The following is a 27,624-nucleotide window of genomic DNA, read 5'->3' as shown; positions in this document are numbered from 1 at the left end:
GGGTTTTTCTGGGGAATTTTTGGGATTTTTCTGGGAATTTTTGGGTTTTTCCAGGAGATTTTTGTGGTTTTCTGGGAGATTCTGGAATTTTCGAAAAGGATTTGGGGATTTTTCCTGGGAGATTTTGGGGCTTTCCAGGGAATTTTTTGAGACGTTTTGGGATTTTTCCAGGGGATTTTTTGGGTCTTCTGAGGGAATTTGGGGATTTTTCCAGGGGATTTTGGGGATTTTCCGGGAGATTTTTGGATTTTCTAGGAAATTTTCAGGAAGTTTTTCGGTTTCCCAGGGGATTTTTGGGATTCTTCCAAGGGAATTTGGGGATTTCTGAAGGAAATTTTGGGTTTTCCACAGGACTTTTGGGGGTTTTTTGGGTTTTCCAAGCGATTTTTGGGCTTTTCCAGGGATTTTTCTGAGACATTTTTTGAGTTTTTCTGGGGGAATTTTTGGGATTTCCGGGAATTTCGAGATTTTTTTTTTTCCAGCGAATTTTGGGACTTTTTGGGGAGATTTTGGGGTTTTTTCAGGGGAACTTCGGAGTTTTCCAGGGAATTTTGGGACTTTCCTGGCAGATTTTGGGGGATTTCTGGGAATTTTTGGGGTTTTTGAGGAAGTTTTGGGTTTTCCCGGAACTTTGGGGATTTTTTCCCAGGGGAATTTGGGATTTTCCAGGGATTTTGGTGTTTTTCCCAGGGGAATTTTGGGATTTTCCAGGGGCTTTTTTTTATTTTTCTGGAGGTTTTTGGGTTTTTCCAGGGAATTTGAGGATTTCCCTGAGAGCTTTTGGGATTTTTCAAGGGATTTTTGGGCTTTTCCTGGAGATTTTCAAGGTTTTTTTTTTTTCTGGGAGATTTTTGGGTTTTCCGGGAACTTTGGTTTTTGGTTTTTTTTCCATGGGAATTTGGGATTTTCCGGGGAATTTTTGTCTTTTCCAAGGGAATTCTGGCGTTTCCCAGGGGATTCCAATCAGGAAATTTGGGGTTGGAGTTGGGAATTTTGGGGTTTGCCATTCCCCCCCTTTTATCCCAAATTTTCCCTCCCAAATTCCCATTTTTTCCTGAAATTCCTCATTTCCCCCCCAAATTTGATTTTTCACCCCAAAATTCCCCTTAAGCTCCACCCACCCCTCTAAGCCCCACCCACCCTTTAAGCCACGCCCACTCATTTAAGCCACGCCTGCTTCTTTAAGCCACACCCATTTCTTTAAGCCACGCCCATTCCTTTAACCCACGCCTGCTTCTTTAAGCCACGCCCACTCATTTAGACCACACCTGCTATTTTAAGCCACTCCCACTCCTGTAAGCCCCGCCCACCATTTAAAGCCCATTTAACCCCAAATTCCCATTTTGCCCCATTTTCTCCAAATTCCCCCAAATTCCCCCAAATTCCCATTTTACTCAAATTCCCATTTTTCACTCTTGAATTTCCCCCAAAATTCCCATTTTTCTTCCCAATTTTCCCCTCCCAAATTTCCCCAAAAATTTCCAAAATTCCCATTTCCCCCCCCCAAATTCCCAATTTTCTCCACCAAAATTCCCATTCCCCTTCCCAAATTTCCCCCAAATTCCCCTTTTCCCCTCCCAAAACTTTCTGATTTTTCCCCCAAAATGCCCAAATTCCCCAATTTTCTCTCCCGTTTTTACCCAAAATCTCGGTTTTTTCCCCCATTCCAGCCCTTGGGATGCGGCTGCTGCTGCTGCTGCTCCTGCCCGCGGCCACAGGTGAGAGCCCAAAATGCACCTGGCACCCCGAAATTCACCTGGGGGACCCCAAAATTCACCTGGGGGGCCCCAGACACACCTGGGGGATCCCAAAATTAATCTGGGATCCCAAAATTTACCTGGGGGACCCCAAACCTCACCTGGGCATCCCAAACCCCACCTGTAATCATGGAAACTCACCTGAGGGACCCCAAACCTCACCTGTCCCGCAGGTGTGTGGGTTCTCGAGGGTCACACCTGTGCCCCGCCCTGGCAGGCCCCGCCCTGGCACACCTGTGCCCACACAGGTGCCTGGGTGCTGGAGGGTCACACCTGTGCCCCGCCCTGGCACACCTGTGTCTCACCTGTGTGCCCATACAGGTGCCTGGGTGCTGGAGGGTCACACCTGTGCCCCGCCCTGGCACACCTGTCTCACCTGTCTGTCTCTCACAGGTGCCTGGGTGCTGGAGGGTCACACCTGTGCCCCGCCCTGGCAGGCCCCGCCCTGGCACACCTGTGCCCACACGGTACCTGGGTTCTCCAGGGTCACACCTGTGCCCCGCCCTGGCACACCTGTGTCTCACCTGTGTGCCCATACCTGGGCGCTGGAGGGTCACACCTGTGCCCCGCCCTGGCACACCTGTCTGTCTCTCACAGGTGCCTGGGTGCTGGAGGGTCACACCTGTGCCCCGCCCTGGCAGGCCGCGCTGTTCCGGGGCCGGCGCTTCATCTGCGGGGGGACCCTGGTGGCGCCCAGGTGGGTCCTGACGGCGGCGCACTGCCACGCCCCCGGGTACGGACAGGTAACACACCTGGGATACACCTGGGCACAGCTGGGCACACCTGGGTACAGCTGGGCACACCTGGGATACACCTGGGTACAGCTGGGTACACCTGGGCACAGCTGGGATACACCTGGGCACACCTGGGTACAGCTGGGCACAGCTGGGCACACCTGGGTACAGCTGGGTACACCTGGGCACACCTGGGCATGGGTACACACACAGCTGAGCATGGGGAACACACCTGGGCACACCTGGGGTACACCTGGGATAGGTACAGACACACCTGGGCACACCTGGGATACACCTGGGTATGGGTAGAGACACACCTGGGCATGGGGAACTCACCTGTCTCTCACCTGTCCCATCTCACCTGTCCCATCTCACCTCTCTCACCTGTCCCATCTCACCTGTCCAATCTCACCTGTCTCTCACCTGTCCCATCTCACCTGTCTCTCACGTGTCTCTCACGTGTCTCTCACCTGTCTCACCTGTCTCTCACCTGTCTCACCTGTCTCTCACCTGTCTCTCACCTGTCTCACCTGTCCCATCTCACCTCTCACCTGTCTCTCCCCCACAGCCCCATCACCGTCCGCCTGGGCCGCCCCACCCACCCCCAGGTGCGCCCAGGTGAGGCCTCGCCCAACCCCCCCCCTCCGGCCGAGGCCTCGCCCGCACCAGGTGAGGCCGGGGGGGCGGGGCCGGGCGCGGCCGCACCTGCGCCAGGTGAGGCCGGGGGGGCGGGGCCGGGCGCGGCCGCACCTGCGCCAGGTGAGCAGCGGCGCCGCTCGGCGCGCGCCTTCCCCTTCCCCGGCTACAACGAGAGCTCCAAGGACGGCGACCTGATGCTGCTGCGGCTGCAGGCGCCCGCGCACCTGAGCCGCCAGGTGAGCCCCCTGCCGCTGGCACGCACCTGCGCCGCGCCCGGCACCGCCTGCCAGATCTCGGGATGGGGCTCCACCACCAGCCCCACAGGTGAGACACACCTGGGATGGGGGGGACACACCTGGGATGGGTGAGACACACCTGGGATACACCTGAGATACACCTGGGACACACCTGGGATGGGGGGGACACACCTGGGCACACCTGGGATACACCTGGGATGGGTGAGACACACCTGGGACACACCTGGGCACACCTGGGATAGGTGGGACACACCCGAGATACACCTGGGGTAGATGAGGGACACCTGGGCACATCTAGGATACACCTGAGACAGGTGAGAGACACCTGAGATGGATGAGGGACACCTGAGACACACCTGGGATAAGGGGGGCACACCTGGGACACACCTGGGATGGGTGAGAGACACCTGGGTGTGTCCCCAGGTGTGTCCCCAGGTGTGTTCCCAGGTGTTACCTGCCCAGGTGTGGCTGTTCCCTGACCCCAGGTGTGTTTGCAGTGACGTTTCCCCAGGCCCTGCACTGCAGCCAGGTGCGCATCGTACCTGAGCTCACCTGCCGCCGCATCTACCCCAACTCCATCACCCCCAACATGGTCTGTGCCGGGGAGCCGCGGAGCCGCGCCGACACCTGCCAGGTGAGTGCACAGGTGTGACAGGTGTGACAGGTGTGTGCCACAGAGCCGCGGAGCCGCGCCGACACCTGCCAGGTGTGTGACAGGTGTGACAGGTGTGTGTCACAGAGCCGCGGAGCCGCGCCGACACCTGCCAGGTGAGTGCACAGGTGTGACAGGTGTGACAGGTGTGTGTCACAGAGCCGCGGAGCCGCGCTGACACCTGCCAGGTGAGATGGGACAGGTGTGATGGGACAGGTGAGACAGGTGAGGTGGGACAGGTGAGATGGGACAGGTGTGCACAGGTGTGATGGGACAGGTGTGCAGAGGTGTGTAACAGAGCCCCAGAGCCACGCCGACACCTGCCAGGTGAGATGGGACAGGTGAAGGACAGGTGAGACAGGTGAGGTGGCACAGGTGAGGTGGGACAGGTGGCACAGGTGAGGGATGGGACAGGTGCGGGCCTGAGGTGATTTGGGCTCAAGCCCAGGTGAGTTTGGGCTGATTTGGGGCAATTGGAGATTTGGGCAATTTCGGGTGCAGATGGGGACAATTTGGGACAGTTTGGGGCAATTTGGGACCATTTTGGGGCAATTCGGGGCCATTTTGGGGCAATTTTGGGGCCTTTTGGGGGGAAATTTCGGGACATTTTGGGGGTGATTTTTTGGCATTTCTGTGTCAATCCCTGACAGTTTTGGGGTGATTTTGGGGCATTTTTGGGGCGATTTTGAGGTGATTTTGCGGCAGTTTTGGGCCATTTTTGGGGTGATTTGGGGGCGGTTTTGAGGTGGTTTTGGGGACAATTTTGGGTTGATTTTGAGGTGATTTTGCGGCATTTTGGGGTCAAAACCTGGCGGGTTTGGGGTGATTTTGTGGCAATTCCGGGGTGGTTTTGAGGCATTTTTTGAGGCGTTTCTGGGGCAATTTTGGGGTGGTTTTGAGACATCTTTTGGGTGATTTTGGGGTGTTTTGGGGTCATTTTTGGGACATTTTTTGGGTGATTTTGGGGCAATTTTGGGGGGTTTTGGGGGTGATTTTGGGGAAATTTGGGGGCTTTTTGGGGCATTTTAGGGGCAATTTTGGGGTAGTTTTGGGACGATTTGGGGGCATTTTTGGGGCACTTTTGGGGTGGTTTTGGGGCAATTTAGGGGCATTTTTGGGTTGATTTCAGGACATTCTGGGGGTGATTTTGGGGCATTTTTAGGACTTTTTAGGAAATTTTTGGGGTGGTTTTGGGATATTTGTGGAGTGGTTTTGGGGCAATTTTGGGGTTTTTTTTGGGGTGTTTCTGGAGCAACTTTGGGACATTTTTGGGACATTTCTGGGTTGATTGTGGGGCGGTTTTGGGGCCGATTCCTTCCAGTTTTCAGCAGATTTTCATTGGGTTCTCGCCGGGTTTTCGGGGATTTGCTGGAACGTCGGGGTCCCGCCGCCGACCCCCCGAGTTTTGTCCCCCCAGGGCGACTCCGGGGGGCCCCTGATGTGCAACGGGCGCCTGCAGGGCATCACCTCCTGGGGGCCGGGGGTCTGCGGGGACCCCCACAAACCGGGCGTCTACGTCAACCTGTGCCGCTACGGCCGCTGGCTGCACCGCACCATGGCCCACAACTGACCCGAAAACGGCCGAGTTCACCCCGAAAATGGACCTGTCTGCCACTAAAAGCCTCAGAGGTCACGAGCCCAAAAACCCCGAAAATGCGAGTTGCAGCCCCAAGATTAAAAGAATTTTCCACTCCTAAATTCTGGTGTTCAGGAGGAGAAAAATGCTAAAAATAATTCACCCAAAATCCAAAAATTCCACCCCAAGAATCCCCCAAAATCCAAAAATTCCACCCCAAAAAAACACTTCCAAATGCCAAAGTGTCATCCCAAAAATCCACCCCAAAGTGCCTAAATTCCACCCCAAAAAATCCACAAAAATCCACCCCAAAGTGCCTAAATTCCACCCCCAAAAAATCCACAAAATTCCACCCCCAAAAAATCCATAAAATTCGACCCCAAAAATCCACAAAGTTCCACCCCAAAATTCTGAAATTTTCACCCAAAAATTCCACGAAAATTCCACACCCTCAGTGTCACCTGTGCCACCCCCCGGGGTCACCTGTGCCACCTGTGTCCCCCAGTGCCATCTCCACAGTGACACCTGTGTCACCTGTGCCCCCCCGGTGTCCCTCTGGTGTCCCCAGTGCCACTTCTGGTGCCACCCCCCGGTGTCCCCGTGTCCCCCTGTGCTGTGACCGCCACCCCCCGGTGCCACCTGTGCCACCTCCAGGTGTCACCCATGTGCTCTGTGCCCCCCCCAATGCCACCCCAGTGCCACCTGTGCCACCCCCAGGTGTGACCAGCGTCACCTGAGCGATGCCCCAGTGCCACCCCTGGTATCTCCAGTGCCATCCTCGGTGTCCCCGGTGCCACCCGTGTCACCCTCAGTGTCACCCTCGGTGTCCCCAGTGCCACCCCCAGTGCCACCAGCGCCACCCCTGGTATCTCCAGTGCCATCCTCGGTGTCCCCGGTGCCACCCGTGTCACCCTCAGTGTCACCCTCGGTGTCCCCAGTGCCACCCCCAGTGCCACCAGCGCCACCCCTGGTATCTCCAGTGCCATCCTCGGTGTCCCCGGTGCCACCCGTGTCACCCTCAGTGTCACCCTCGGTGTCCCCAGTGCCACCCCCAGTGCCACCAGCGCCACCCCTGGTATCTCCAGTGCCATCCTCGGTGTCCCCGGTGCCACCCGTGTCACCCTCAGTGTCACCCTCGGTGTCCCCAGTGCCACCAGGGCCACCCCTGCTGTCCCCTGGGCCACCCCCAGGTGTCACCCGTGTCCCCTGGGCCACAGCCACACCCCCAGTGTCCCCAGGGCCACCCCCGGTGCCACCCCGAGTGCCACCCTCAGTGTCCCCAGTGCCACCCCCGGTGTCCCCAATGTCCCCAGTGCCACCCCCGGTGTCCCCAGTGTCCCCAGTGTCCCCAATGTCCCCGGTGTCCTCAATGCCACCCCCACTGTCCCCAATGTCCCCAATGCCACCTGTGCCACCAATGTCCCCAGTGCCACCCCCTGGTGTCCCCAATGTCCCCAATGTCCCCCATGTCCCAAATGTCCCCAGTGTCCCCAATGTCCCAGTGCCACCCCCGGTGTCCCCGCGGTGTCCCCGCGGGCGGGGGCGGCGCTCCCCGGTGACACACGGGTGACAGCGCGGGTGGCACAGGTGACACCATGGGTGGCTCAGGCGACACGCGGGTGACACCATGGGTGGCACAGGTGACAGCACAGGTGACACCTGCGGGACCGGTCGGGCCCCGCCCCCCGCGGGCGGTGGCGCTGTCGCTGTCGCTGTCACCTGCCCGGGGTGGCACTTCCGGGGTCCCTTTTGCCACCTGTGTCCCCTCAGGTGTCCCCTCATTGTCCCCCGTGTCACCTGGGTCCCCTCACTGTCCCCTCAGGTGTCACCTGGGGGCTCCTCAGGTGTCCCCGTGTCGTCTCCTGTGTCCCCTCAGGTGTCCTCTCCTGTGTCCCCTCAGGTGTCCCCTCATTGTCCCCCGTGTCACCTGTGTCCCCTCAGGTGTGCCAAATGTCCCCTCATTGTCCCCTCAGGTGTCACTGGAGTCCCCTCACTGTCCCCTCAGGTGTCCCCTTATTGTCCCCTCAGGTGTCCCCTGTGTCCCCTCATTGTCCCCTCAGGTGTCCCTGTGTCCCTTCAGGTGTCACCTGTGTCACCTGTGTCCTCTCAGGTGTCACCTGGGTCCTCAACCAGGACAGGACCAGGACAGGACCAGGATGAGGATCACGCTTGGGCTCAGGACCAGGACCAGGACAGGACCAGGGCCAGGACCAGGACAAGGACAGGGATCGCGCTTAGCATTGGGATCAGGATCAGGACCAGGACAGGACCAGGACCAAGACTTGGATGAGGACCAGGAGCAGGATTAGGCTCGGGATCAGGACCAGGATTAGGCTCGGGACCACAATCAGGACCAGGACCAGGCTCAGGACCAGGATCAGAATCAGGACCAGGACCAGGATGGGGATCAGGACCAAGATAAGGACGGGGATCGGGATCAGGCTCAGGCTCAGGACCAGGATTAAACTCGGGATCAGGACCAGGACCACGGTTAGGCTCAGGACCCGGACCGGGATCAGGATCAGGACTAGGACCAGGATTAGGCTCAGGACCAAATTTAGGACCGGGATCAGGACCAGGATCAGGACCAGGACCAGGACCGGGACCAGGATTAAGCTCAGGACCAGGACTGGGACCGGGACCAGGATCAGGATTAGGCTCAGACCAGGACCAGGGCCGGGGCCAGGATTAAGCTCAGACCAGGGCCGGGACCGGGACCGGGGCCAGGATCAGGCTCAGGACCAGGATTAAGCTCAGGACCAGGACCAGGATCAGGCTCAGACCAGGGCCGGGACCGGGGCCAGGATCAGGCTCAGGACCAGGATTAAGCTCAGGACCAGGACCAGGCTCAGGCTCAGACCAGGGCCGGGACCGGGGCCAGGCTCAGGCTCAGACCAGGGCCGGGGCCAGGATTAAGCTCAGACCAGGGCCAGGCTCAGGCTCAGAGCAGGGCCGGGTTGATCCCGGGCCAGGACCGGCTCCAGGCTCGCGCTCAGTCCCGAGCTCAGCACCGACCCCGACCCCCCCCCCCCCCCCCCCGGGCGCTCCCCGGGCCCGATCAAAGCCCGGGCGGGGCGGGGCTCCGCCCACTGCGCCTATGACGTCACCGCCACGCCCACAGCAAACCACGCCCCCTCCCACCCCTATAAAAGTCCCCGGCCCGGCCGAGCCCGGCTCGGCAGCTCCGGACCCGATCCAGGTGAGCCCCCGACAGGTGAGGGCTGAGCCAGGTGAGGCTGATCCAGGTGAGTCCCTGACAGGTGAGCCCCGATCCAGGTGAGCCCCTGACAGGTGAGGGCTGAGCCAGGTGAGGCTGATCCAGGTGAGATCTGAGCCAGGTGAGATCCAATCCAGGTGAGCCTCTGACAGGTGAGATCTGAGCCAGGTGAGTCCCGATCCAGGTGAGCTCCTGACAGGTGAGGGCTGAGCCAGGTGAGCCCCAATCCAGGTGAGACAGGTGAGACAGGTGGGTCTGAGACAGGTGAGACAGGTGAGATCTGAGCCAGGTGAGGCTGAGCCAGGTGGGGCAGGTGAGATCTGAGCCAGGTGAGTCCCTGACAGGTGAGACAGGTGGGACAGGTAGGGGCTGATCCAGGTGAGATCCAATCCAGGTGAGACAGGTGGGACAGGTAAGGGCTGATCCAGGTGAGTCCCTGACAGGTGAGGGCTGAGCCAGGTGGGCCCTGATCCAGGTGAGGCTGAGCCAGGTGAGGTGAGCCAGGTGAGCCCCAATCCAGGTGAGCCCCGATCCAGGTGAGCTCCGATCCAGGTGAGTCCGATCCAGGTGAGTCCGATCCAGGTGAGTCCCATCAGGTGAGTCCGATTTTGGGGGATTTTGGGTGTTTTGTCCCTTCCTGAAATCCCCAATCCCAAATCCAGCAGGAAGGAGGAGATCCGAGATCCCCAAAATTGCCCAGAATTTCCCCAATAATTCCCAAAAAAATTTCCCCCAAAATTTCCCCCAAATCCTACCTGGGTCATGGCCACGCCCCTTCCATTACTTGGATCTCACCTGGATCCCTGAAATCCCAAAAATTCCTTCAAATTTCCTCCAAAATCTCCCCCCCCCCCCAATTGCCCCAAAACCCCCAAAATTCCCACCTGGATCTCACCTGGCTCCCAAAATCCCAAAAATTCCCCCCAAATCTCACCTGGATCCAAAACCCCCAAAATTCCCCCCAAATCCCAAAAATTCCCCCCAAAATCCCCCAAGTCTCCCCCAAATCCCACCTGGATTTTACCTGGATCTCACCTGGACTCACCTGGCCACCAAAATCCCAAAAATTCCCCCCAAATCCCAAAAATTCCCCCCAAAATCCCCCAAGTCTCCCCCAAATCCCACCTGGATTTTACCTGGCTCTCACCTGGACCCCCCTGGCTCCCAAAATCCCAAAATTTCCCCCCAAATCCCACCTGGACCTCACCTGGTTCTCACTGGACTCACCTGGATTTTACCTGGCTCCCAAAATCCCCCAAAATTTCCCCAAATTACCCCAAAATTTCCCCCCAAAATCCTCCCAACCCCGCCCAAATTCCCCAAAAATTCCCCCCGAAAATTCCCCCCAATTCCCACAAAATCCCGACAATTCCCAAAATTTCTCCTGAAATCCCCCAAATTTTCGCCAAAATTAAAAAATAAATTCCAAAAAATTCCCAAAAAATCCCCCCCAATCCCACCAGGGATTGTGGCCACGCCCCCATTTCACTGCCCCACCCATTTCACTGACCACGCCCCCATTTCACTGACCACCCACAAAATCTCCACAATTCCCAAAATTTCTCCTGAAATCCCCAAATTTCCCCCCAAATCCCCAAAATTAAAAAAAAAAAAATTAAAAAAAATTCCAAAAAATCCCCCCAAATCCCACCAGGGACCGTGGCCACGCCCCCATTTCACTGGCCCCGCCCTCATTTTACTGACCACGCCCCCATTTCCCTGAGCACGCCCCCATGTCGCTGACCACGCCCCTTTAACCCCCTCGTCGCCGGTTGTTTTTCTGTGCCCTGCCCAGGAATGGCCCCCGGAGCCTTCGGCCTCGTCCCGCTCCTCACCCTCCTCCCCCTCCTCATCCTCGGCGCGGCCCCGGGGAGCGGCCAGGAGCGTGAGTGGGGAGGGGAGCCGCAAATCCGGGAATTTGGGGGAAATTTGGGGAATTTTGGGAATTTTTTGGGATTTTTTTTTTTTAATTTTGGGAATTATTTCAGGAATTTTGGGGAGTTATTTTGGGAATTTTTTTTTTTTTTAATTTTGGGAATGTTTCAAGGAATGATTTGGGGAATGATTTGGGGAATCTTAGGGGGATTTTTGAGAATTGTTTTGGGAAATTACTTTGGAACTTGGGGGATTTTTTAGGAAATACTTTGGGAATTTCGGGGGAAATAATTGGGGAATTTTGAGAATTGTTTTGGGGAATTTTAAGGAATTATGTGGGGAATTTTAAGGAATTATTATGAGAATTTTTGTGAATTATTTTGGGAATTATTTGGTGAAATTTTTGGGAAATTATTTTGGGAAATTATTTTGGGAAATTTTTGCAGGAAATATTTTGGGAATTTTGGGGAAATAATTGGGGAGTTTTGAGAATTATTTTGGGGAATTTGGGGAATTTGAAGGAAATATTTTGGGAATTATTTGGGAAATTATTTAAGGAATTTTGGAAATTTTTGGGACTTACTTGAAGAATTTTAAGGAATTGTTTGGGGAATTATGAGAATTATTTTTGGAATTACTTTGGAGGATTGTTTTGGGAATTATTTTGGGAATTTTCGGGAATTATTTTCAGAATCTTAAGGAATTATTTGGGGAATTTTAGGGAATTTTTGAGAATTATTTTGGGAAATTATTTTGGAATTTGGGGAATTTTTTCAGGAAATATTTTGGGAATTTTGGGGAATTTTAGGCAATTATTTTGGGAATCATTTGGGAAAGGTTTTGGGAACTGTTTTGGGAATTATTTTCGGGAATTTTGGGGAATTATTTCAGGAAATATTTCAGGAATTTGGGTTTTTTTTGGGAATCCTGGGTTTGGGATTTGGGGTTTTTGGGAACTCTCAGTTTTGGATTTGGGGATTTGGGATTTTTACTTTTTGGCTTTTGGGGGTTTGAAGTTTTGGGGTTTTGGGGTTGGAATTTTGAGGTTTTGGGGTTTGGGGATTTGGGGTTTTGTGATTTGGGGGTTTTGGTTTTGGGGGTTCCAATTTTGGGGTTTTGGGGTTTTTGGCATTTTTGCTTTTTGGGGTTTGGGTTTTGGGGGTTTGAAGTTTTGGGTTTGGAATTTTGAGGTTTTGGGGATTTGGGGGATTTGGGATTTGGGGTTTGGGGATTTGGGGATTTTGGTTGTTTGGGGATTTGGTTTTGGGATTTTGGGGTTTCGGGCTTTTTGGGATTTTTGCTTTTTGGGGTTTGGGGGTTTGAAGTTTTGGGGTTTTGAGTTCTTGGGTTTGGGGTTTGGGATTTTGAGGTTTCGGGGTTTGGGGATTTTGGGGATTTGGGGTTTTTGGGGTTTTGGAGATTTGGGGATTTTGGGATTTAATGTTTTGGGGGTTTGGGGTTTTTGGGGTTTTGGGGATTTTGGGATTTAATGTTTTGGGGGTTTGGTGTTTTGGGATTTTAAGTTTTTGGGTAACTCTGGTTTGGGGTTTTGGGGATTTTGGGGTTTGGGGTTTTTGATTTTGGGGCTTTGGGGAATTCCCACTGGGACCCGGCTGGAATTCCCGGGATTCCCCGACCCCATCCTGGCGTTTCTCACCCCAAATCCGCTGCTCCTGGGGTCCCCAATTCCCCGGGCACTCCCGAGGGGGACAAGGGCTCCAGGTGGTCACTCAAGGTGGTCAAGGTGGTCACAGGTCCAGGTGGTCACTCAAGGTGGTCACAGGTCAAGGTGGCCCCAAGGTCCAGGTGGTCATTCAAGGTGGTCATGGTGGTCATGGTCAAGGTGGTCATTCAAGGTGGCCCCAAGGTCCAGGTGGTCACTCTTAAGGTGGCCCCAGGTCTCCAGGTGGTCACAGGTCCAGGTGGTCACTCTCAGGGTGGTCAGAGGGTCCAGGTGGTCACTCTCAAGGTGGTCAAGGTGCTCATGGTCAAGGTAGTCACAATCAAGGTGGCCCCAAGGTGCAGGTGGTCACTCAAAGTGGTCATGAAGTCCAGGTGGTCACTCTCCAGGTGGCCCCAATGTCCAGGTGGTCACAGGGTTCAGGTGGTCACTCTCAGTGTGGTCAGGAGGTCCAGGTGGTCACTCTCAAGGCGGTCACAGGTCAAGGTGGTCACTCTGGTCACTCTCCAGGTGGCCCCAATGTCCAGGTTATCCCAAGGTCCAGGTGGTCACAGGGTCCAGGGGGTCACTCTCAGGGTGGTCAGAGGGTCCAGGTGGTCATGGTCAAGGTGGTCAAGGTGCTCGTGAAGTCCAGGTGCTCCCAATGTCCAGGTGGTCACTGTTCAGGTGGTCACAGGTGGGGTCAGGTCAGACCAGGTGAGCTCAGATGGGACCACTTGGGACCAGGTGGGGTCAGGTGAGCCGAGGTGGGACCAGGTGGGGTCAGGTAGGACCCCAGGTGAGCTCAGGTGGGTTTAGGTGGGATCAGCTGAGCTCAGGTAGGACCAGGTGGGACCAGGTGGGACCGGGTGAGCTCAGGTGCAACCACAGGAGCTCAGATGGGACCAGGTGGGACAAAGTGGGACCAGGTGTCCTCAGGTGTGACCAGGTGAGCTCAGGCAGGACCAGGTGTGGCCAGGTGTCCTCAGGTGTGACCAGGTGAGCTCAGGCAGGACCAGGTGTCCTCAGGTGCAACCAGGTGAGCTCAGAGGAGCTCAGGTAGGCCCAGGTGAGCTCAGGTGCAACCAGGTGAGCTCAGATGTTCTCAGGTGTGACCAGGTGTCCTCAGGTAGGTCCAGGTGTGACCAGGTGAGCTCAGGCAGGACCAGGTGTCCTCAGGTGTGACCAGGTGAGTTCAGGTGTCCTCAGGTGCGACTGGGTGAGCTCAGGTGAGCGCAGGTGGGAGCAGATCTCCTGCAGGATGTCCCCACAGCCCGTGGGAGGAGAGCTGGGATTCCAGGGCCGGGCAGGGTCCCCACCCCACCAGTGCCACCAGTTCAGACCAGTGCCACCAGTGCCGTGGGGCCGATGGCCCAACCCAGACACAGCAGAGCCACCTGTGCTGGGGGCGGGGCCACCAGGTGGGCACAGGGGCAGGTGGGTGCAGGCCAAGGTGGTCCCAAGGTCAAGGTGCTCATGGTCAAGGTGGCCACAAGGTCCAGGGGGTCACAAAGTTCAGGTGGTCACTCTCAGGTGGCCACAGGTCCAGGTGATTTTGGCCAAGGCGGTCACAAAGTTCAAGACGTGGTCAAGGTGGACACAGGGTCCAGGTGGCTCCAAGGTTCAGGTGACAATGGCCAAGGTGCTCACAAGGTGCAGGTGGTCCCGGGGTCACGGTGGTCCCGAAGTTCAGGTGATCACAGGTCCAGGTGGACACAGGGTCCAGGTGGCTCCAAGGTTCAGGTGGCCCCAGGTGAGCCCAAACTCGTTCTTGGCCCATCTGGGTGTGGTTGGAATGTCCTGGCCAGGTGAGACCTGACCCCACCCAGGTGAGACCTGACCCCACCCAGCTCAGGACCACACCAGGTGAGATCCTGACCACACCCAGACAGGTGTGGGCACATCTGGACAGGTGAGACCTGACCCCACCTAGGCAGGTGAGACCTGACCAAACCCAGGTGGGATCTCACCCAGGTGAGACCCTGACCCAGGTGAGACCTGATGACACCTGGACAGGTGACATCTGACCCCACCCAGGTGAGACCTGACCCAGGTGAGACCCTGACCCAGGTGAGACCCTGACCCACCTGGACAGGTGAGATCCTGACCCCACCCAGGTGGGACCTGACCCAGGTGGGACCTGACCCCACCTGGGCAGGTGGGACCTGACCCCACCCAGGTGACCTCCATGACCTCTCAATGACGTCACACCTTCCGTGCCCCCTGATTGGCTGCTTTGGCATCGCGTCATTTCCCCAAATTTCCACCCCATTTTCCCCGTTTTTTCCCCATTTTTTCCATTTTCTCGCAATTTTTCCCCATTTTCCAGTTTTTTTGCCCCGGTTCCCAAGGAGGGTGAGGGGCTGATTATTTCCCCATTTCTCCTCCCATTTCCCCCCATTTTTATGCATATTTTCGCCATTTCCCCCATTTTTTTCCCCGTTTTTTTGCTGTTTTTCCCCCATATTTTCAGTTTTTTCACATATTTCCCGTTTTTCCCGTTTTTCGCCCCAGTTCCTGAGGAGGACGAGTCGCGGATCGTCGGGGTCGGCCCTGCTCCGTGGCCCAGCGCCCGTTCCACCACATTTCCCCCATTTTCCCCCATTTTTTCACCGTTTTTCCCCGTTTTTTCACCGTTTTTCCCGTTTTTTCCCGTTTTCGCCCCATTCCGCAGTTCCTGAGGAGGACGAGTCGCGGATCATTGGGGGCCGGCCCTGCTCCGTGGCGCAGCGCCCGTTCCAGGTGGCGCTGATCAAGCGGGGGCAGATCCTGTGCGGGGGCAGCCTGGTGGGGGCGCGCTGGGTGCTGACCGCCGCCCACTGCAAACAGCCAATCAGGTGAGGGCACACCTGGGCACACCTGGGATACACCTGGGTACACCTGGGCACACCTGGATACAGCTGGGATAGGTTACACACACACCTGGGCACACCTGGGACAGGTTACACACACACCTGGGCACACCTGGGATATACCTGGGCACACCTGGGACAGGTTACACACACCTGGGCACACCTGGGCACAGCTGGGACAGGTTACACACACACCTGGGCACACCTGGGATATACCTGGGCACACCTGGGACAGGTTACACACACCTGGGCACACCTGGGCACAGCTGGGACAGGTTACACACACACCTGTGCGGGGGCAGCCTGGTGGGGGCGCGCTGGGTGCTGACCGCCGCCCACTGCAAACAGCCAATCAGGTGAGGGCACACCTGGGTACAGCTGGGATAGATTACACACACACCTGGGCACACCTGGGACAGGTTACACACACACCTGGGCACACCCGTGCACACCTGGGATACACCTGGGCACACCCTGTCTGGGTGGTGACACCTGTCCCAGCCCACCTGTCCTTTGCAGGGGTCTCCAGGTGCTGATCGGCACCAACACCCTGTGGGCAGCTACGGGCCAGGTGCGCTCACCTGTCCTGTGTCACCTGTGTCACCTGTCCATCTCTTTTCCAGGGATCTCCAGGTGCTGATCGGCACCAACACGCTCCGCTCAGGTACGGGCCAGGTGCGCCGCGTGCAGCGGCTCCAGGTGCACCCCGCCTACAACCCGCGGCGCAACGACAACGACTTCATGCTGCTGCACCTGGACGCACCTGTGCGCTTCGGGCCCCGCGTCAAGAAAATCCGCCCGGCCACCAGGTGTCCCCGGGCGGGGCAGAACTGCAGCGTGTCCGGGTGGGGCACCACCAAATCACCTGGAGGTACCTGGGCACAGGTGGGGGGGGTCAGGGAGGGGCACAGGTGTGTCATAGGTAAGGGCACAGGTGTGTCCCAGGTGTCCCCGGGCGGGGCAGAACTGCAGTGTGTCCGGGTGGGGCACCACCAAATCACCTGGAGGTACCTGGGCACAGGTGGGGGAGGGGCTCAGGTGTGTCCCAGGTGGGTCCAGGTGTGTCCCAGGTGTCCCCGGGCGGGGCAGAACTGCAGCGTGTCCGGGTGGGGCACCACCAAATCACCTGGAGGTACCTGGGCACAGGTGGGGGGGGGCTCAGGTGTGTCCCAGGTGTCCCCGGGCAGGGCAGAACTGCAGCGTGTCTGGGTGGGGCACCACCAAATCACCTGGAGGTACCTGGGCACACCTGGGCACACCTGGATGGGTCCAGAAAGGTTTTGGGTCCCAGAATGGGGCAAATCCAGGGGATTTTGGGTTCTGCTGACCAAAAATTGAATTTTTTTTTTTGTTCTTCTCTCTCACCTGTCCCACCTGTCCCGCCCGTCTCACCTGCGCAGCCAAGCTGCCGCGGGACCTGCAGTGCGCGCAGGTGCAGACCTTCGGGCCGGAGCAGTGCGCCCGCGCCTACGGCAGCGCCGTCACCAGGAACATGTTCTGCGCAGGTGTGCCCCAGGGCGGCGTCGACTCTTGCCAGGTGAGTACAGGTGTGCCAGGTGTGTGTGTGCCTGTGCCAGGTGTGTGTGTGCCTGTGCCAGGTGTGTGTGCCCCAGGTGTGCAACACCTTCTGCGCAGGTGTGCCCCAGGGCGGCGTCGACTCCTGCCAGGTGAGTGCCCAGGTGTGCCAGGTGTGTGTGTGCCAGGTGTGTGTGTGCCCAGGTGTGCAACATGTTCTGCGCAGGTGTGCCCCAGGGTGGTGTCAACTCCTGCCAGGTGAGTGCCCAGGTGTGCCAGGTGTGTGTGTGCCCAGGTGTGCAACACGTTCTGTGCAGGTGTGCCCCAGGGCGGCGTCGACTCCTGCCAGGTGAGTACAGGTGTGCCCCAGGTGTGTGTGCCCAGGTGTGCAACACGTTCTGCGCAGGTGTGCCCCAGGGTGGCGTCGACTCCTGCCAGGTGAGTGCCCAGGTGTGACTCAGCGTGACTCAGGTGGGCCCCTGGTGTGCGGGGGGTACCTGCAGGGCGTGGTCTCCTGGGGCCTGGAGTGTCCCAGGTGTGTCATTACCTGTCCCAGGTGTGTCCCAGGTGTGTCATTACCTGTCTCTCACCTGTCTCTCACCTGTCGCAGGGTGACTCAGGTGGCCCTCTCGTGTGCGGGGGGTACCTGCAGGGCGTGGTCTCCTGGGGCCTGGCCGTGTGCGGTCAGCGCGGGAACCCCGGCGTGTACAGCAACGTCTGCCGCGCCACGCCCTGGATACGGCGCATCATCGGCAGTGACCGATAGTGACCACGAGTGACCACGAGTGACCAGCAGTGACCACGAGTGACCAACAGGGACCAGCAGTGACCATCATGGGCCGGGAGTGACCTACAGCGACCAATGAGTGACCACGAGTGACCAACAGTGACCACGAGTGACCAACAGGGACCAGCAGTGACCACGAGTGACCAACAGTGACCACGAGTGACCAACAGGGACCAGCAGTGACCACGAGTGACCAACAGTGACCACGAGTGACCAACAGGGACCAGCAGTGACCAGCAGCAACCAGCAATCAGTGACCAGCAGTGACAAACAGTGACCATCATGGACCCGGAGTGACCACAAGTGACCAACGGGGACCAGGAGTGACTAACAGCGACCAATGAGTGACCAGGAGTGACCAGCAGTGACCAACAGCGACCAGCAACCAGTGCCCAGCAGTGCCCAGCAGTGACCAACGGGGACCATGAGTGACCAACAGTGACCAACAGGGACCATGAGTGACCAACAGTGACCAGGAGTGACCAGCAGTGACCATGACTGACCAGCAGTGACCATGAGTGTCCATGACTGACCAGCAGGGACCAGCAGTGACCGGGGATATGGGAGGGAAATAAAGAAAAATGGAAAAAACCCCAAGAGATGTGAACTGGGATGGACTGGGATGGACTGGGAGGGAATCCCGGGGGGGCATCGCGGGGACACCCTGGGGACATCCTGAGAACCCCAGGGGGACATCATGGGGACACCGTGGGGACACCGTGGGGACACTTGAAGGACATCTTGAGAGCACTTTGGGGACATGGCGGGGACTCCTCAGGGACACCTTGGGGACACTTTGGGGCCAATTCAAGGACACTTGGGGGCCATCACGGCCGCCCTGGGGACCCTTTGTGGCCATTTGGGGACACTTAGGGGACACTTCGGGGGATATTTGGGGACATTTGGGGCCATTTAGGGACATTTGGGGACACTTTGGGGCCATTAAGGACATTTGGGGACACTTTGGGGCCATTCGGGGACACTTTGGGGGATATTTGGGGCCATTTGGGGCCATTTAGGACATTTGGGGACATTTGAGGACACTTTCAGGCCATTTGGGGACATTTGGGGACACATTGGGGACACTTTGGGGACATTTTGGGGCCATTTGGGGACACTTTGGGGCCATTTGAGGACATTTGAGGACACTTGGGGGCCATTTTGGGCCATTTTGGGACACTTTGGGGACAATTTGGGGACACTTTGGGGACAATTTGGGGCCATTTTGGGCCCAAAATCCCCTCAGAACCCCCAAAGTGACCCCAGAATCCCCCGAGGAGCCCCCAAACCCCCTCAGGACCCCCCCAGGACCCTCCAAGGGGATCCCAAATCTCCTCAGGCCCCCTCAAATTCCCGCCCGCCCCTCACGGAGCCCTCAGGGGGGCTCCCACCCCCGGCCCCCCGAAACCCCTCAGGCCCTCCCCGCCTCAGGGGGGTCCCCATGGGCGTCCCCGGCTGGTCCCGACCTGCGGAGCGCGGCCGGGGAGGGGGTGGCAGAGGGCGGCAGCTCCATCTCCTCCCGGAGCCAGCGCCCCACAGCCTCCGCCATCACGGCCGGGGGGCGCTGAGGGGAGCGAAAAGCGCGGGAAAAGCGCCGCGGGGCAGCACGGGAGTTGTAGTGCGGGGGGGGCGGAGCCTGCAATGATGGGCTATGGGAGGCGCGGGGCAGGACGGGAGTTGTAGGCGAAAAACCGACGTGCCGTAGTGCGCGGCTATAATGGGAGTTGTAGGCTCGGCTGTAATGAGTCTCAATGGGGCGCGGGGGCTGATGGGAATTGTATGCGCGTTTGTAATGGGGCTCTATGTGTTATAATGATTCTTTATAGGACGCGGGGGGTGACGGGAGTTGTATGCGCCTTTGTAATGGGGCTTTATGGGCGTCGCGGAGCATGATGGGAGCTGTAGGCCGGGAACTTGCTCGAATGGGAAACTTGGGGGTCCTAATGGCCATTTATGGGTCAGAGGAGACATTTAAGGGAGATTCAAAAGGCACCCGAGAGGAACTTTGGGGTCTGAGGGCGCTCGGGGGTCACTTGGAGAGCTGGGTCGTGGCGCTACTGGGCCTCTGTGGGGCGCGGGGCATGACGGGAGTTGTAGTCGAAACAAGACAAAATGGCGCGGCTCTGAGGTACCGCCTTCAAGGCCGCTGATTGGCTGCGCGCCTTGATTGACAGGCGCTTTGACCAATGGGCGGCTGCGCTGGCGGAAGGCGGGAAGCGGCGGCTCCTGAGGGCGGCGGTGGGGGGGGGGCGCGGATTTTGGGGAGGTTTGAGGCGATTTTGGGGCTTTTGGGGGAATTTTGGGGCATTTTGGTTTCCCTCATGACCCCACAACCCTGCCAGGCCCCAGAGACGCGTCCGGAGCCGTGATGGCCGCCAAGGTGAAGGTGGAGAAACCAGGTGAGCTCGGCCGGGAGCCCCAAAACCCCAAAAATCGCCCCAAAAAAACCCTAAAATCGCCCCCAAACCCCAAAATCCCACTCGGGACCCCCTAAAATCCCAAAAGGATTCCCGAAATCGTCCCAGGACGCCACAAATCCCCCTCAAAATTCCCAAACTATTCCCAAAATTCCACTAAAAATTCCCCCAAATCCCCCCCCAAACTCCTTCAGAACCCCCAAATTTCCCCCAGTTCCCAAATTTTCCCCCAAATTCCCAATTTTTCCCTCAGATTTTTTTTAAAACCCCTCCCAGGACCCTCAGAGTTTCCCCAGTTTCTCCAATTCCTGGAGCTGGACCCAAACCTTTACAAAAAATTCCCCAAAATTCCGAATTTTTTCCAGAGCTGGAGCCCCAAATTCCCAAAATTCCCCCCAAAATCCCCTTGGAATTCCCGAGATTTTCCTCAGAGCCCAGAAATTCCAAAAAATTCCCCCAAAATCCCAATTAAAAGCCAAAATTCCCCTAAAATTCCCATTTGAATCCCCCAAACTCCCAATGAAACCCCAAAAAATCCCCTTCAAACTCCAAAAATCCCCTCCAAATCCCCCAAATTCCCAATTAAAACCCCCAAATTCCCATTTCAATCCCTCAAAATTCCTCTTTTAACCCCCAAAAAAATCCTTTTTAAACCCCTAAGTCCCCTCCAGGACCCCAAAATTCCCATTTCAACCCCAAAAAAATCCCCAAAATTCCCCGAAAATTCCCATTTCAACCGCAAAAAATCCCCTTGGAACCCCCAAAACCCCCCTAAAACTCCCCCAAATCCCCTCAAATTTCTCCCAAATTTTCCCAAAAACCCCAAAATTCCCAAATTTTCTCAGAATTCCCCAAATTTCCCCAGAATTTCCCATTTTTTCCCCATTCCCAGAGCTGTCCCCGGGGGCCGCCCGGCGCCGCCTGGACGCCGTCCTGGAGCAGCTGCTGCTGAGGGGCGGCCGGTGAGGGAACCCGAACGTTCCGGAACGTTCTGGAAATTCCCAGAAATTCCCAGAAACTTTGGGCCATTTGGGGGAATTTTGGAGAAGATTTGGGGGATTTTTTGGGAATTTTTTTGGGAGTTTTGAGGGGTTTGGGAGAATTTTTGGGGGAATTTTTTGGGGATTTTTGGGGGGTTTCAAGGGGATTTTTGGAGGAAATTTGTGAAGTATTTGGAAATTTGGGCTTTGAGGAGGGAAATTCCAAAAGATTTGGGATTTTGGGAGCCCAAAAGTTGGCGATTTTGGGGGGGGAAATGTCGGAAAATTGAGGATTTTGGGGAAAAAAATAGGATTTTAGGGTGGAAAATGGCCAAAAATTGGGATTTGGGGGGGGGAAAAAAATGGGATTTGGGAGGGAGGGACAGCAAAAATTGGGGATTTTTGGGGGGAAAATACCCAAAAATTGGGAATTTGGGGAAAAAGTTGGGGTTTGGGGAGGGAAAATGGCCCAAAAATTGGAGATTTTGGGAGGGAAAAATACCCCAAAAATTTGGGATTTTGGGAGGGAAAAATACCCCAAAAATTTGGGATTTTGGGAGGGGAAATGCCCCAAAAATTTGGGATTTTGGGTGGAGGATGTGAAGAGGATTTTGGGGGGTTTCAATGGGAATTTTGGGAGTTTTTTGGAATAATTTTGGGTTTTTTCCCCAGGGAGCCGCTGGAGGAGGAGCCTGGGAAGGGCCCTGGGGAGCCCCCGGCCAAGTGAGGAACCCCAAAAAGAAAATTGGGAAAAAAATGGGGAAAAAATGGAGAATTTGGGCAAAAAATGGGGAAAAAATTGAGAATTTGGGGGAAAAAATGGGAAAAATTGAGAATTTGGGAAAAAATTGGGGTTTGGGGAAGGAAAATAGACAAAAAAAATGGAGAATTTGGGGAGGGAAAATATTGAAAAATTGGGATTTTTGGGAGGGAAAATAAGGAAATATTTGGGGTTTTATGGGGAAATCCCCAAAAATTGGGAATTTTAAAGAACAAAATGGGATTTTAGGGGCAGAAAATCCCCTGGAAATCAAGATTTTGGGAGGGAAAGTGCCAAAAAAAATTGGATTTTGAGGAAAAAAAAAATTGGGGATTTTACGGGGCAAAATAGGGAAACATTTGGGATTATGGGTGGAGAAAATGCCCCGAGATTGGAAATTTTGGGGAAAAATTGGGGTTTTGGGAGAGAAAATCCCCCAAAATTGGGGTTTGGGGGAAGAAATTGGGGTTTGGGGGGAGAAAATACCCAAATTTGGGAATTTAGGGGGGAAAATCCCCAAAATTGGAGATTTGGGGAGGGAAAATTCCTAAAAATTGGGGATATTGGGAAAAATGGGGGTTTGGGAGGAAGATACCCAAAAGCTGGGTTTTGGGGAGGGAAAATCTTCAAAAAAATTCTGATTTTGGAGGCAATTCCCAAAAATTTGAGGTTTTGGGAGGGAAGGTTACAAAAAATTTGGGGTTTTCTGGTTCTGGGACCCCAAAATTTGGGATTTTATGGGGAAGGGAAATCCCAAAAATGGGGAATTAGGGCCCAAAAATTGGGATTTTGTGAGGGGGAACCCCCAAAAATTTGGGATTTGGGGAAGGAGAATCACAAAACTTTTGGGATTTTGGGATTTGGGATCTCAAATTTTCCTTCCTGGAGCCCAAAAGTCCCAAATTTTCTGCAGGGAGGCCTCGCCCAGCGCCCCTGGCAAGAGGTGAGAGACAAAAATCCCCAAAGTTCCCTCAAAATTTTCTCAAAACCCCACAAATTTCCCCAAAATTTCCCCCAAAATTCAAATAAATTGCCCAAAATTCAAAAAAAATTCCAAAATGTCCCCAAAGCCTCCAAATTCCCATAAAATCCCCACAGAATTCCCCAAAATTCCCTCAAAACTCCCTCAAAATCCCCTCAAAACCCCCCAAACTCCCCCCCAAATTGCCCACCCCCTCCCCATTGGGAATTCCCAGAATTTCCAGGATTTTCTGGGATTTTCCGGAATTTTCTGGGATTTTTTCCCCCTGTTTTTCCGGAACGTTCCCCGCAGGCCCTCAAAAGTTCTGTAAAAAATTCCCCAAATGGCTCCAAATTTCCCCCCAAAATTAAAAAGAAGCCCAAAAATCCCCCAGAATTCCTTAGGAAAAAATTCCAAAACATTAAAAAAAGAATCCCTCAAAAATTCCCCAAAAAAATCCCAAAAATTTGCATAAAAATTCCCATTTAAATCCTAAAAAATCCCCATAAAAATTCCCAAAAAAATCCCCAGAAAGTCCCCATTAAAAACCCCAAAAACTCTCCAAAAATCCCAAAAAAATCCCCATTAAAATCTCCTAAAATTCCTCAAAAAATAAAAAAAAAAAAATCCCCAAAATTTCCCATAAAAATCCCCAAAAAATCCCATAAAAATTCTCTAAAATTCCCATTAAAATCTCAAATAAATGCCTAAAAATTCCCATTAAAATTCCCATTAAAATCCAAAAAAATCCCCCAAAAATCCCCCACAATCCCGCACACCCCCCCCCTTGGGATTTCCCGTGATTTCCCTTGATTTCCTGTGATTTCCCGTGATTTCCTGAGATTTCTGTGATTTCCCGGGATTTCTGTGATTTCCTGTGATTTCCCGTTATTTCTGGGATTTCCCGTGATTTCTGGGATTTCCCGTGATTTCTGTGATTTCCCGTGATTTCTGTGATTTCCCGTGATTTCTGGGATTTCCCGGGATTTCCCGTGATTCCCCGTGATTCCCGCGGTTCCGGAATGTTCCTCGCAGGCCCCCCGGGCGTTTCCCGCAGCAGAGGAGGAAGAAGAGGAGGGAGGGGGGGGAGGGGCCCGAGGCGCCCCCCCAGAAACACAGTGAGCAAAAACCACAATTCGGGAATTTCAGACAAAATTTGGGAAATTTCACACAAAATCGGGAAATTTTTTTTGCTGAGTTTTGGGCTGATTTTGGGGCTGATTTTGGGGCCGATTTTTGGGCGGATTTTTCCCATTTTTGGGTTGATTCTGGCTGATTTTGGGCCGATTTTTGGGCTGATTTTGGGGCCAATTTTTCCCATTTTTGGTCTGACTTTTGGGCCAATCTTTGGGCTGATTTTGGGCCGATTTTTGGGCCGATTTATCCCATTTTTGGGCCGATTTTGGGGTGATTTTGGGCTGATTTTTGGGCCGATTTTTGGGCTGATTTTTGGGCGGATTTTCCCCGTTTTTGGGCTGATTTTTTTGCTGATTTTGGGCGGATTTTCCCCGCTCCAGACTCGTTTGTGATCCGGCTCTTTGACCGCAGCGTGGAGCTGGGGCAGTTCCCGGCAGGGACCCCCCTGTACCCCGTGTGCCGCGCCTGGATCGGGCACTGCCCCGCCCCCGCCCCACCCCCCGAGCAGGTAACCCTGCGGGTTTGGGGTGAAAAATGGGGATTTTGGGGCAAAAATGGGAATCTTGGGGGCAAAAATGGGAATTTTAGATGGGGATATGGGACTGGTCTGTACTGGGGTATACTGGGAGGGAACTGGGAGGGACTGGGTTATACTGGTTTGTACTGGGTTATACTGGTTTGTACTGGGAGGGAACTGAGTTATACTGGGATGGACTGGGAGGGACTGGGAGCAAAAAATCCGGGGCTTTTGGGGGCTAAAATGGGGATTTTCGAGGAGAACGTGGGACTGGAGGGATGGGTTTGTACTGGTCCGTACTGGTCCATACTGGTCTCTAACTGGTCCGTACTGGTCCATACCGCTCTCTAACTGGTCCGTACCAGTTCCAGGCCCCCCCCGGTGCCGAGGACGTTCTGTCCCTGCCCCCCCCCGGCCCCGCCCTGGCCCCGCGCGTCCCCTCCCCCCTGGGCCCCGACGAGGGAGCGGCGCCGCCCGACCAGGTGGGACTGAACCCCAAAATCCGCCAAAGTCACCCCAAATCTGCCCCAAAACTGCCCCAAAATCTGACCCAAAACTGCCCAAAATCTGACCCAAAACTGCCCAAAATCTGCCCCAAAATCTGACTAAAGTAACCCCAAAATCTGACCCAAAATTGCCCCAAAATCTGCCAAAAATCACCCCAAAATCTGACCCAAAATCACCACAGAATTCACCCTGGATTCACCCCAAAATCAGCCTAAATGCACCCCAAAATTCACCCCAAAATCTGACCCAAAACTGCCCCAAAATCGCCACAGAATTCACCTCAAAATTCAGCCCAAATTCACCCCAAAATTCATCCTGAATTCACCCTGAATCCAGCCCAAAACCCCCTGGATTCACCCCAAAATTCAGCCCAAAATCTGCCCCAAAACTGCCCAAAATTCACCCCAAAACTGACCAGAATCAGCCCAAAATTCAGCCCAAAATCTGCCCCAAAATCCCACCAAAATCTGCCCAAAATTCATCCCAAAATCAGCCCCAAATCTGCACAAAATCACTCCAAAATCAGCTCAGAACTTACCCTGATTTCACCCCCAAATTGCCCCAATGTTACCCCAAAATCAGCCTCAAATCACCCCTAAATCAGCCCCCAAATCAGCCCAAAATTAATCCCAAATCCACCCCAAAATCAGCCACAGGTACCCCAAAATCAGCCTCAACCTGCTCCAAAATCCACCCCAAAATTCACCCCCAAATCAGCCCCAAAATCCCCTGGATTAACCCCAAAATTCAACCCAAAATCACCCCAAGATTCAGCCTAAATCACCCCAAAATCTGCGCCAAAATGAGCCCCAGAATCACCTCAGAATTTACCTTGAATTCACCCCAAAATTCAGCCAAAATTTACACCCAATTCACCCCAAAATCACCCCAAAATAGCTCCAAAATCAGCCCCAAATCACCTCAGAGTTTACCCTGAATTCACCCCCAAATCACCCCAAAATATCCCCAAAATCCCCAGAATTCACCCAAAAATTCATCCTGCATTCACCCCAAAATTCACCCCAAAATCAGCCCCGAGTTCACCTCAAAATTCCAAAATTCACCTCAAAATTAAGCCCGAAGTTCGCCTCTAAATTCGCCCAAAATTCACCCCAAAATCAGCCCCGAGTTCACCTCAAAATTCCCCCAAAATTCACCCCAAATCAGCCCCGAGTTCACCTGAAAACTCCCCCAAAATTCACCTCAAATTCAGCCCAGAATTCACATCAAAATTCCCCCAAAATTCACCCCAAAATCAGCCCCGAATTCACATCAAATTTCCCTCAAAATTCCCCCAAAATCAGCCCCGAATTCGCCTCAAAATTCCCCCAAAATTCCCCCCAAAATTCAGCCCGAATTCACCTCAAAAGCGGCCCCAAAAATTCACTCCAAAATCCCCTCAAAATTCCCCAGAGTCACCCCAAAATTCAGCCCAAAATCAGCCCCAGAACTGCTCAAAATAGCCCCAAAATCCGCTCAGAATTTACCCTGAATTCACCCCAAAATCAGCCCCAAAACAGCCCCAAATTCAGCCCCAAAACCAGCCCCAAATCACCCCAAAATCACCCTGAATTCACCCCAAAACTCACCAAAGTCACCCCAAAATCACCCCAAAATCTGATCCAAAATCACCCCAAAATCTGCCCCAATTCACCCCAAAATTCAGCCCAAATTCACCCCAAAATTAGCTTCGAGTTCACCCCAAAATCACCAAAATCTCCCCCCAAATGTCCCAAAAATCTGCCTAAAAATACCCCAAAAAACCCCCTTAAAATACCCCAAAACTCCCCTAAAAATATCCCAAAACTCCCCTAAAAAAACCCAAAAAAATTTCTAAAAATCCCCAAAAAATTTCTTTAATATATCCCAAAAACCTCCTAAAGAAAATTCCCAAAAGATCCTGAAAATCCTCCCCAAAACGTCCCTAAAAATTCCCTAAAAACCCCCAAAAATTCTCCTTAAAATCCCCCAAATTCCCCCCGGCCCCGCCCCCCGATGATGTAATGGTTCTTGGCCCCGCCCCCAGGTGTTAGACCCCGCCCCCTCGATTACGTCACTGATCTACAAGAACATGGACAGGTGGAAACGCGTCCGGCAGCGGTGAGGGGGGGACTGGGACAAACTGGGATGGACTGGGATGGACTGGGGGGAACTGGGATGGACTGGGATGGACTGGGGGGAACTGGGATGGACTGGGATGGACTGGGGGGGACTGGGATGGACTGGGGGCACTGGGACAAACTGGGATGGACTGGGGGGGACTGGGAGGGACTGGGAGGAACTGGGCCATACCGGGACAAACTGGGAGGTTGTCACTGGTTCGTAGTGATCTGTACTGGTCTATTCTGGTTTATACTGGTCTGTACCAGTCTGTACCGGTTTATACCAGCCCATACTGGTTTGTACTGGTTTGTACTGGTCTGGATGGGTTAACAGCAATCCATACCAGTCTGTACCCGTCCATACTGGTCTCTAACTGGTCCGTACTGGTCCGTACCGGTCCCTGACCGGTCCGTACTGGTCCGTACTGGTTTATACTGGTCCATACTGGTTTGTGCCGGTCCCTGACTGGTTTGTACTGGTCTCTAACCGGTTCCCAGCTGGCGGGAGGCGGCGCAGCGGCAGCAGCAGCGCTACGGGCCCAGCCTGCGGCTGCTGCGAATCATCTACGAGAGACAGTGAGGCCACGCCCACCCGGGACATGCCCACTTAGACCCCACCCACGTTGGCCACCCCCACTTCAGCCGCACCTGAGACCCCGCCCGCGCTGGCCACGCCCACCCGGGCCCCGCCCCCTCCACAATAAAAACGCCTTTGATGCCGT

General features: G+C 54.8%; 3 protein-coding genes across 3 annotated transcripts; all 3 read left to right on the top strand.

Annotated features, from left to right (window-relative positions):
• Positions 1 to 1,678: 1,678 nt before the first annotated feature.
• On the top strand, positions 1,679 to 5,693 carry LOC131570720 (kallikrein-14-like). The gene is made up of 6 exons (XM_058823100.1): positions 1,679 to 1,718; positions 2,355 to 2,490; positions 3,060 to 3,109; positions 3,206 to 3,454; positions 3,885 to 4,021; positions 5,457 to 5,693. The coding sequence occupies exons 1-6, from the start codon at positions 1,679 to 1,681 to the stop codon at positions 5,607 to 5,609; spliced, it is 765 nt and encodes a 254-aa protein (XP_058679083.1). The 3' UTR covers positions 5,610 to 5,693.
• LOC131570719 (kallikrein-14-like) lies at positions 5,638 to 18,083 on the top strand. The gene is made up of 8 exons (XM_058823098.1): positions 5,638 to 5,645; positions 6,449 to 6,690; positions 8,737 to 8,829; positions 10,628 to 10,717; positions 15,042 to 15,204; positions 15,843 to 16,090; positions 16,620 to 16,756; positions 17,345 to 18,083. Exons 1-8 carry the CDS (start codon positions 5,638 to 5,640, stop codon positions 17,498 to 17,500), a joined length of 1,137 nt encoding a protein of 378 aa, XP_058679081.1. The 3' UTR covers positions 17,501 to 18,083.
• Positions 18,084 to 19,732: 1,649 nt separating this feature from the next.
• LIN37 (lin-37 DREAM MuvB core complex component) lies at positions 19,733 to 27,624 on the top strand. Its single transcript, XM_058823131.1, has 9 exons — positions 19,733 to 19,920; positions 20,831 to 20,900; positions 21,591 to 21,641; positions 22,592 to 22,621; positions 23,675 to 23,757; positions 24,157 to 24,284; positions 24,659 to 24,775; positions 26,827 to 26,900; positions 27,401 to 27,624. Exons 1-9 carry the CDS (start codon positions 19,890 to 19,892, stop codon positions 27,480 to 27,482), a joined length of 666 nt encoding a protein of 221 aa, XP_058679114.1. The 5' UTR covers positions 19,733 to 19,889; the 3' UTR covers positions 27,483 to 27,624.

This window comes from Ammospiza caudacuta, chromosome 38 (genome assembly GCF_027887145.1).
Source record: "Ammospiza caudacuta isolate bAmmCau1 chromosome 38, bAmmCau1.pri, whole genome shotgun sequence".
Taxonomy (NCBI): Eukaryota; Metazoa; Chordata; class Aves; order Passeriformes; family Passerellidae; genus Ammospiza; species Ammospiza caudacuta.
The sequence above is the reverse complement of the archived record's forward strand: the minus strand, read 5'-3'. Positions and strand labels throughout refer to the sequence as shown.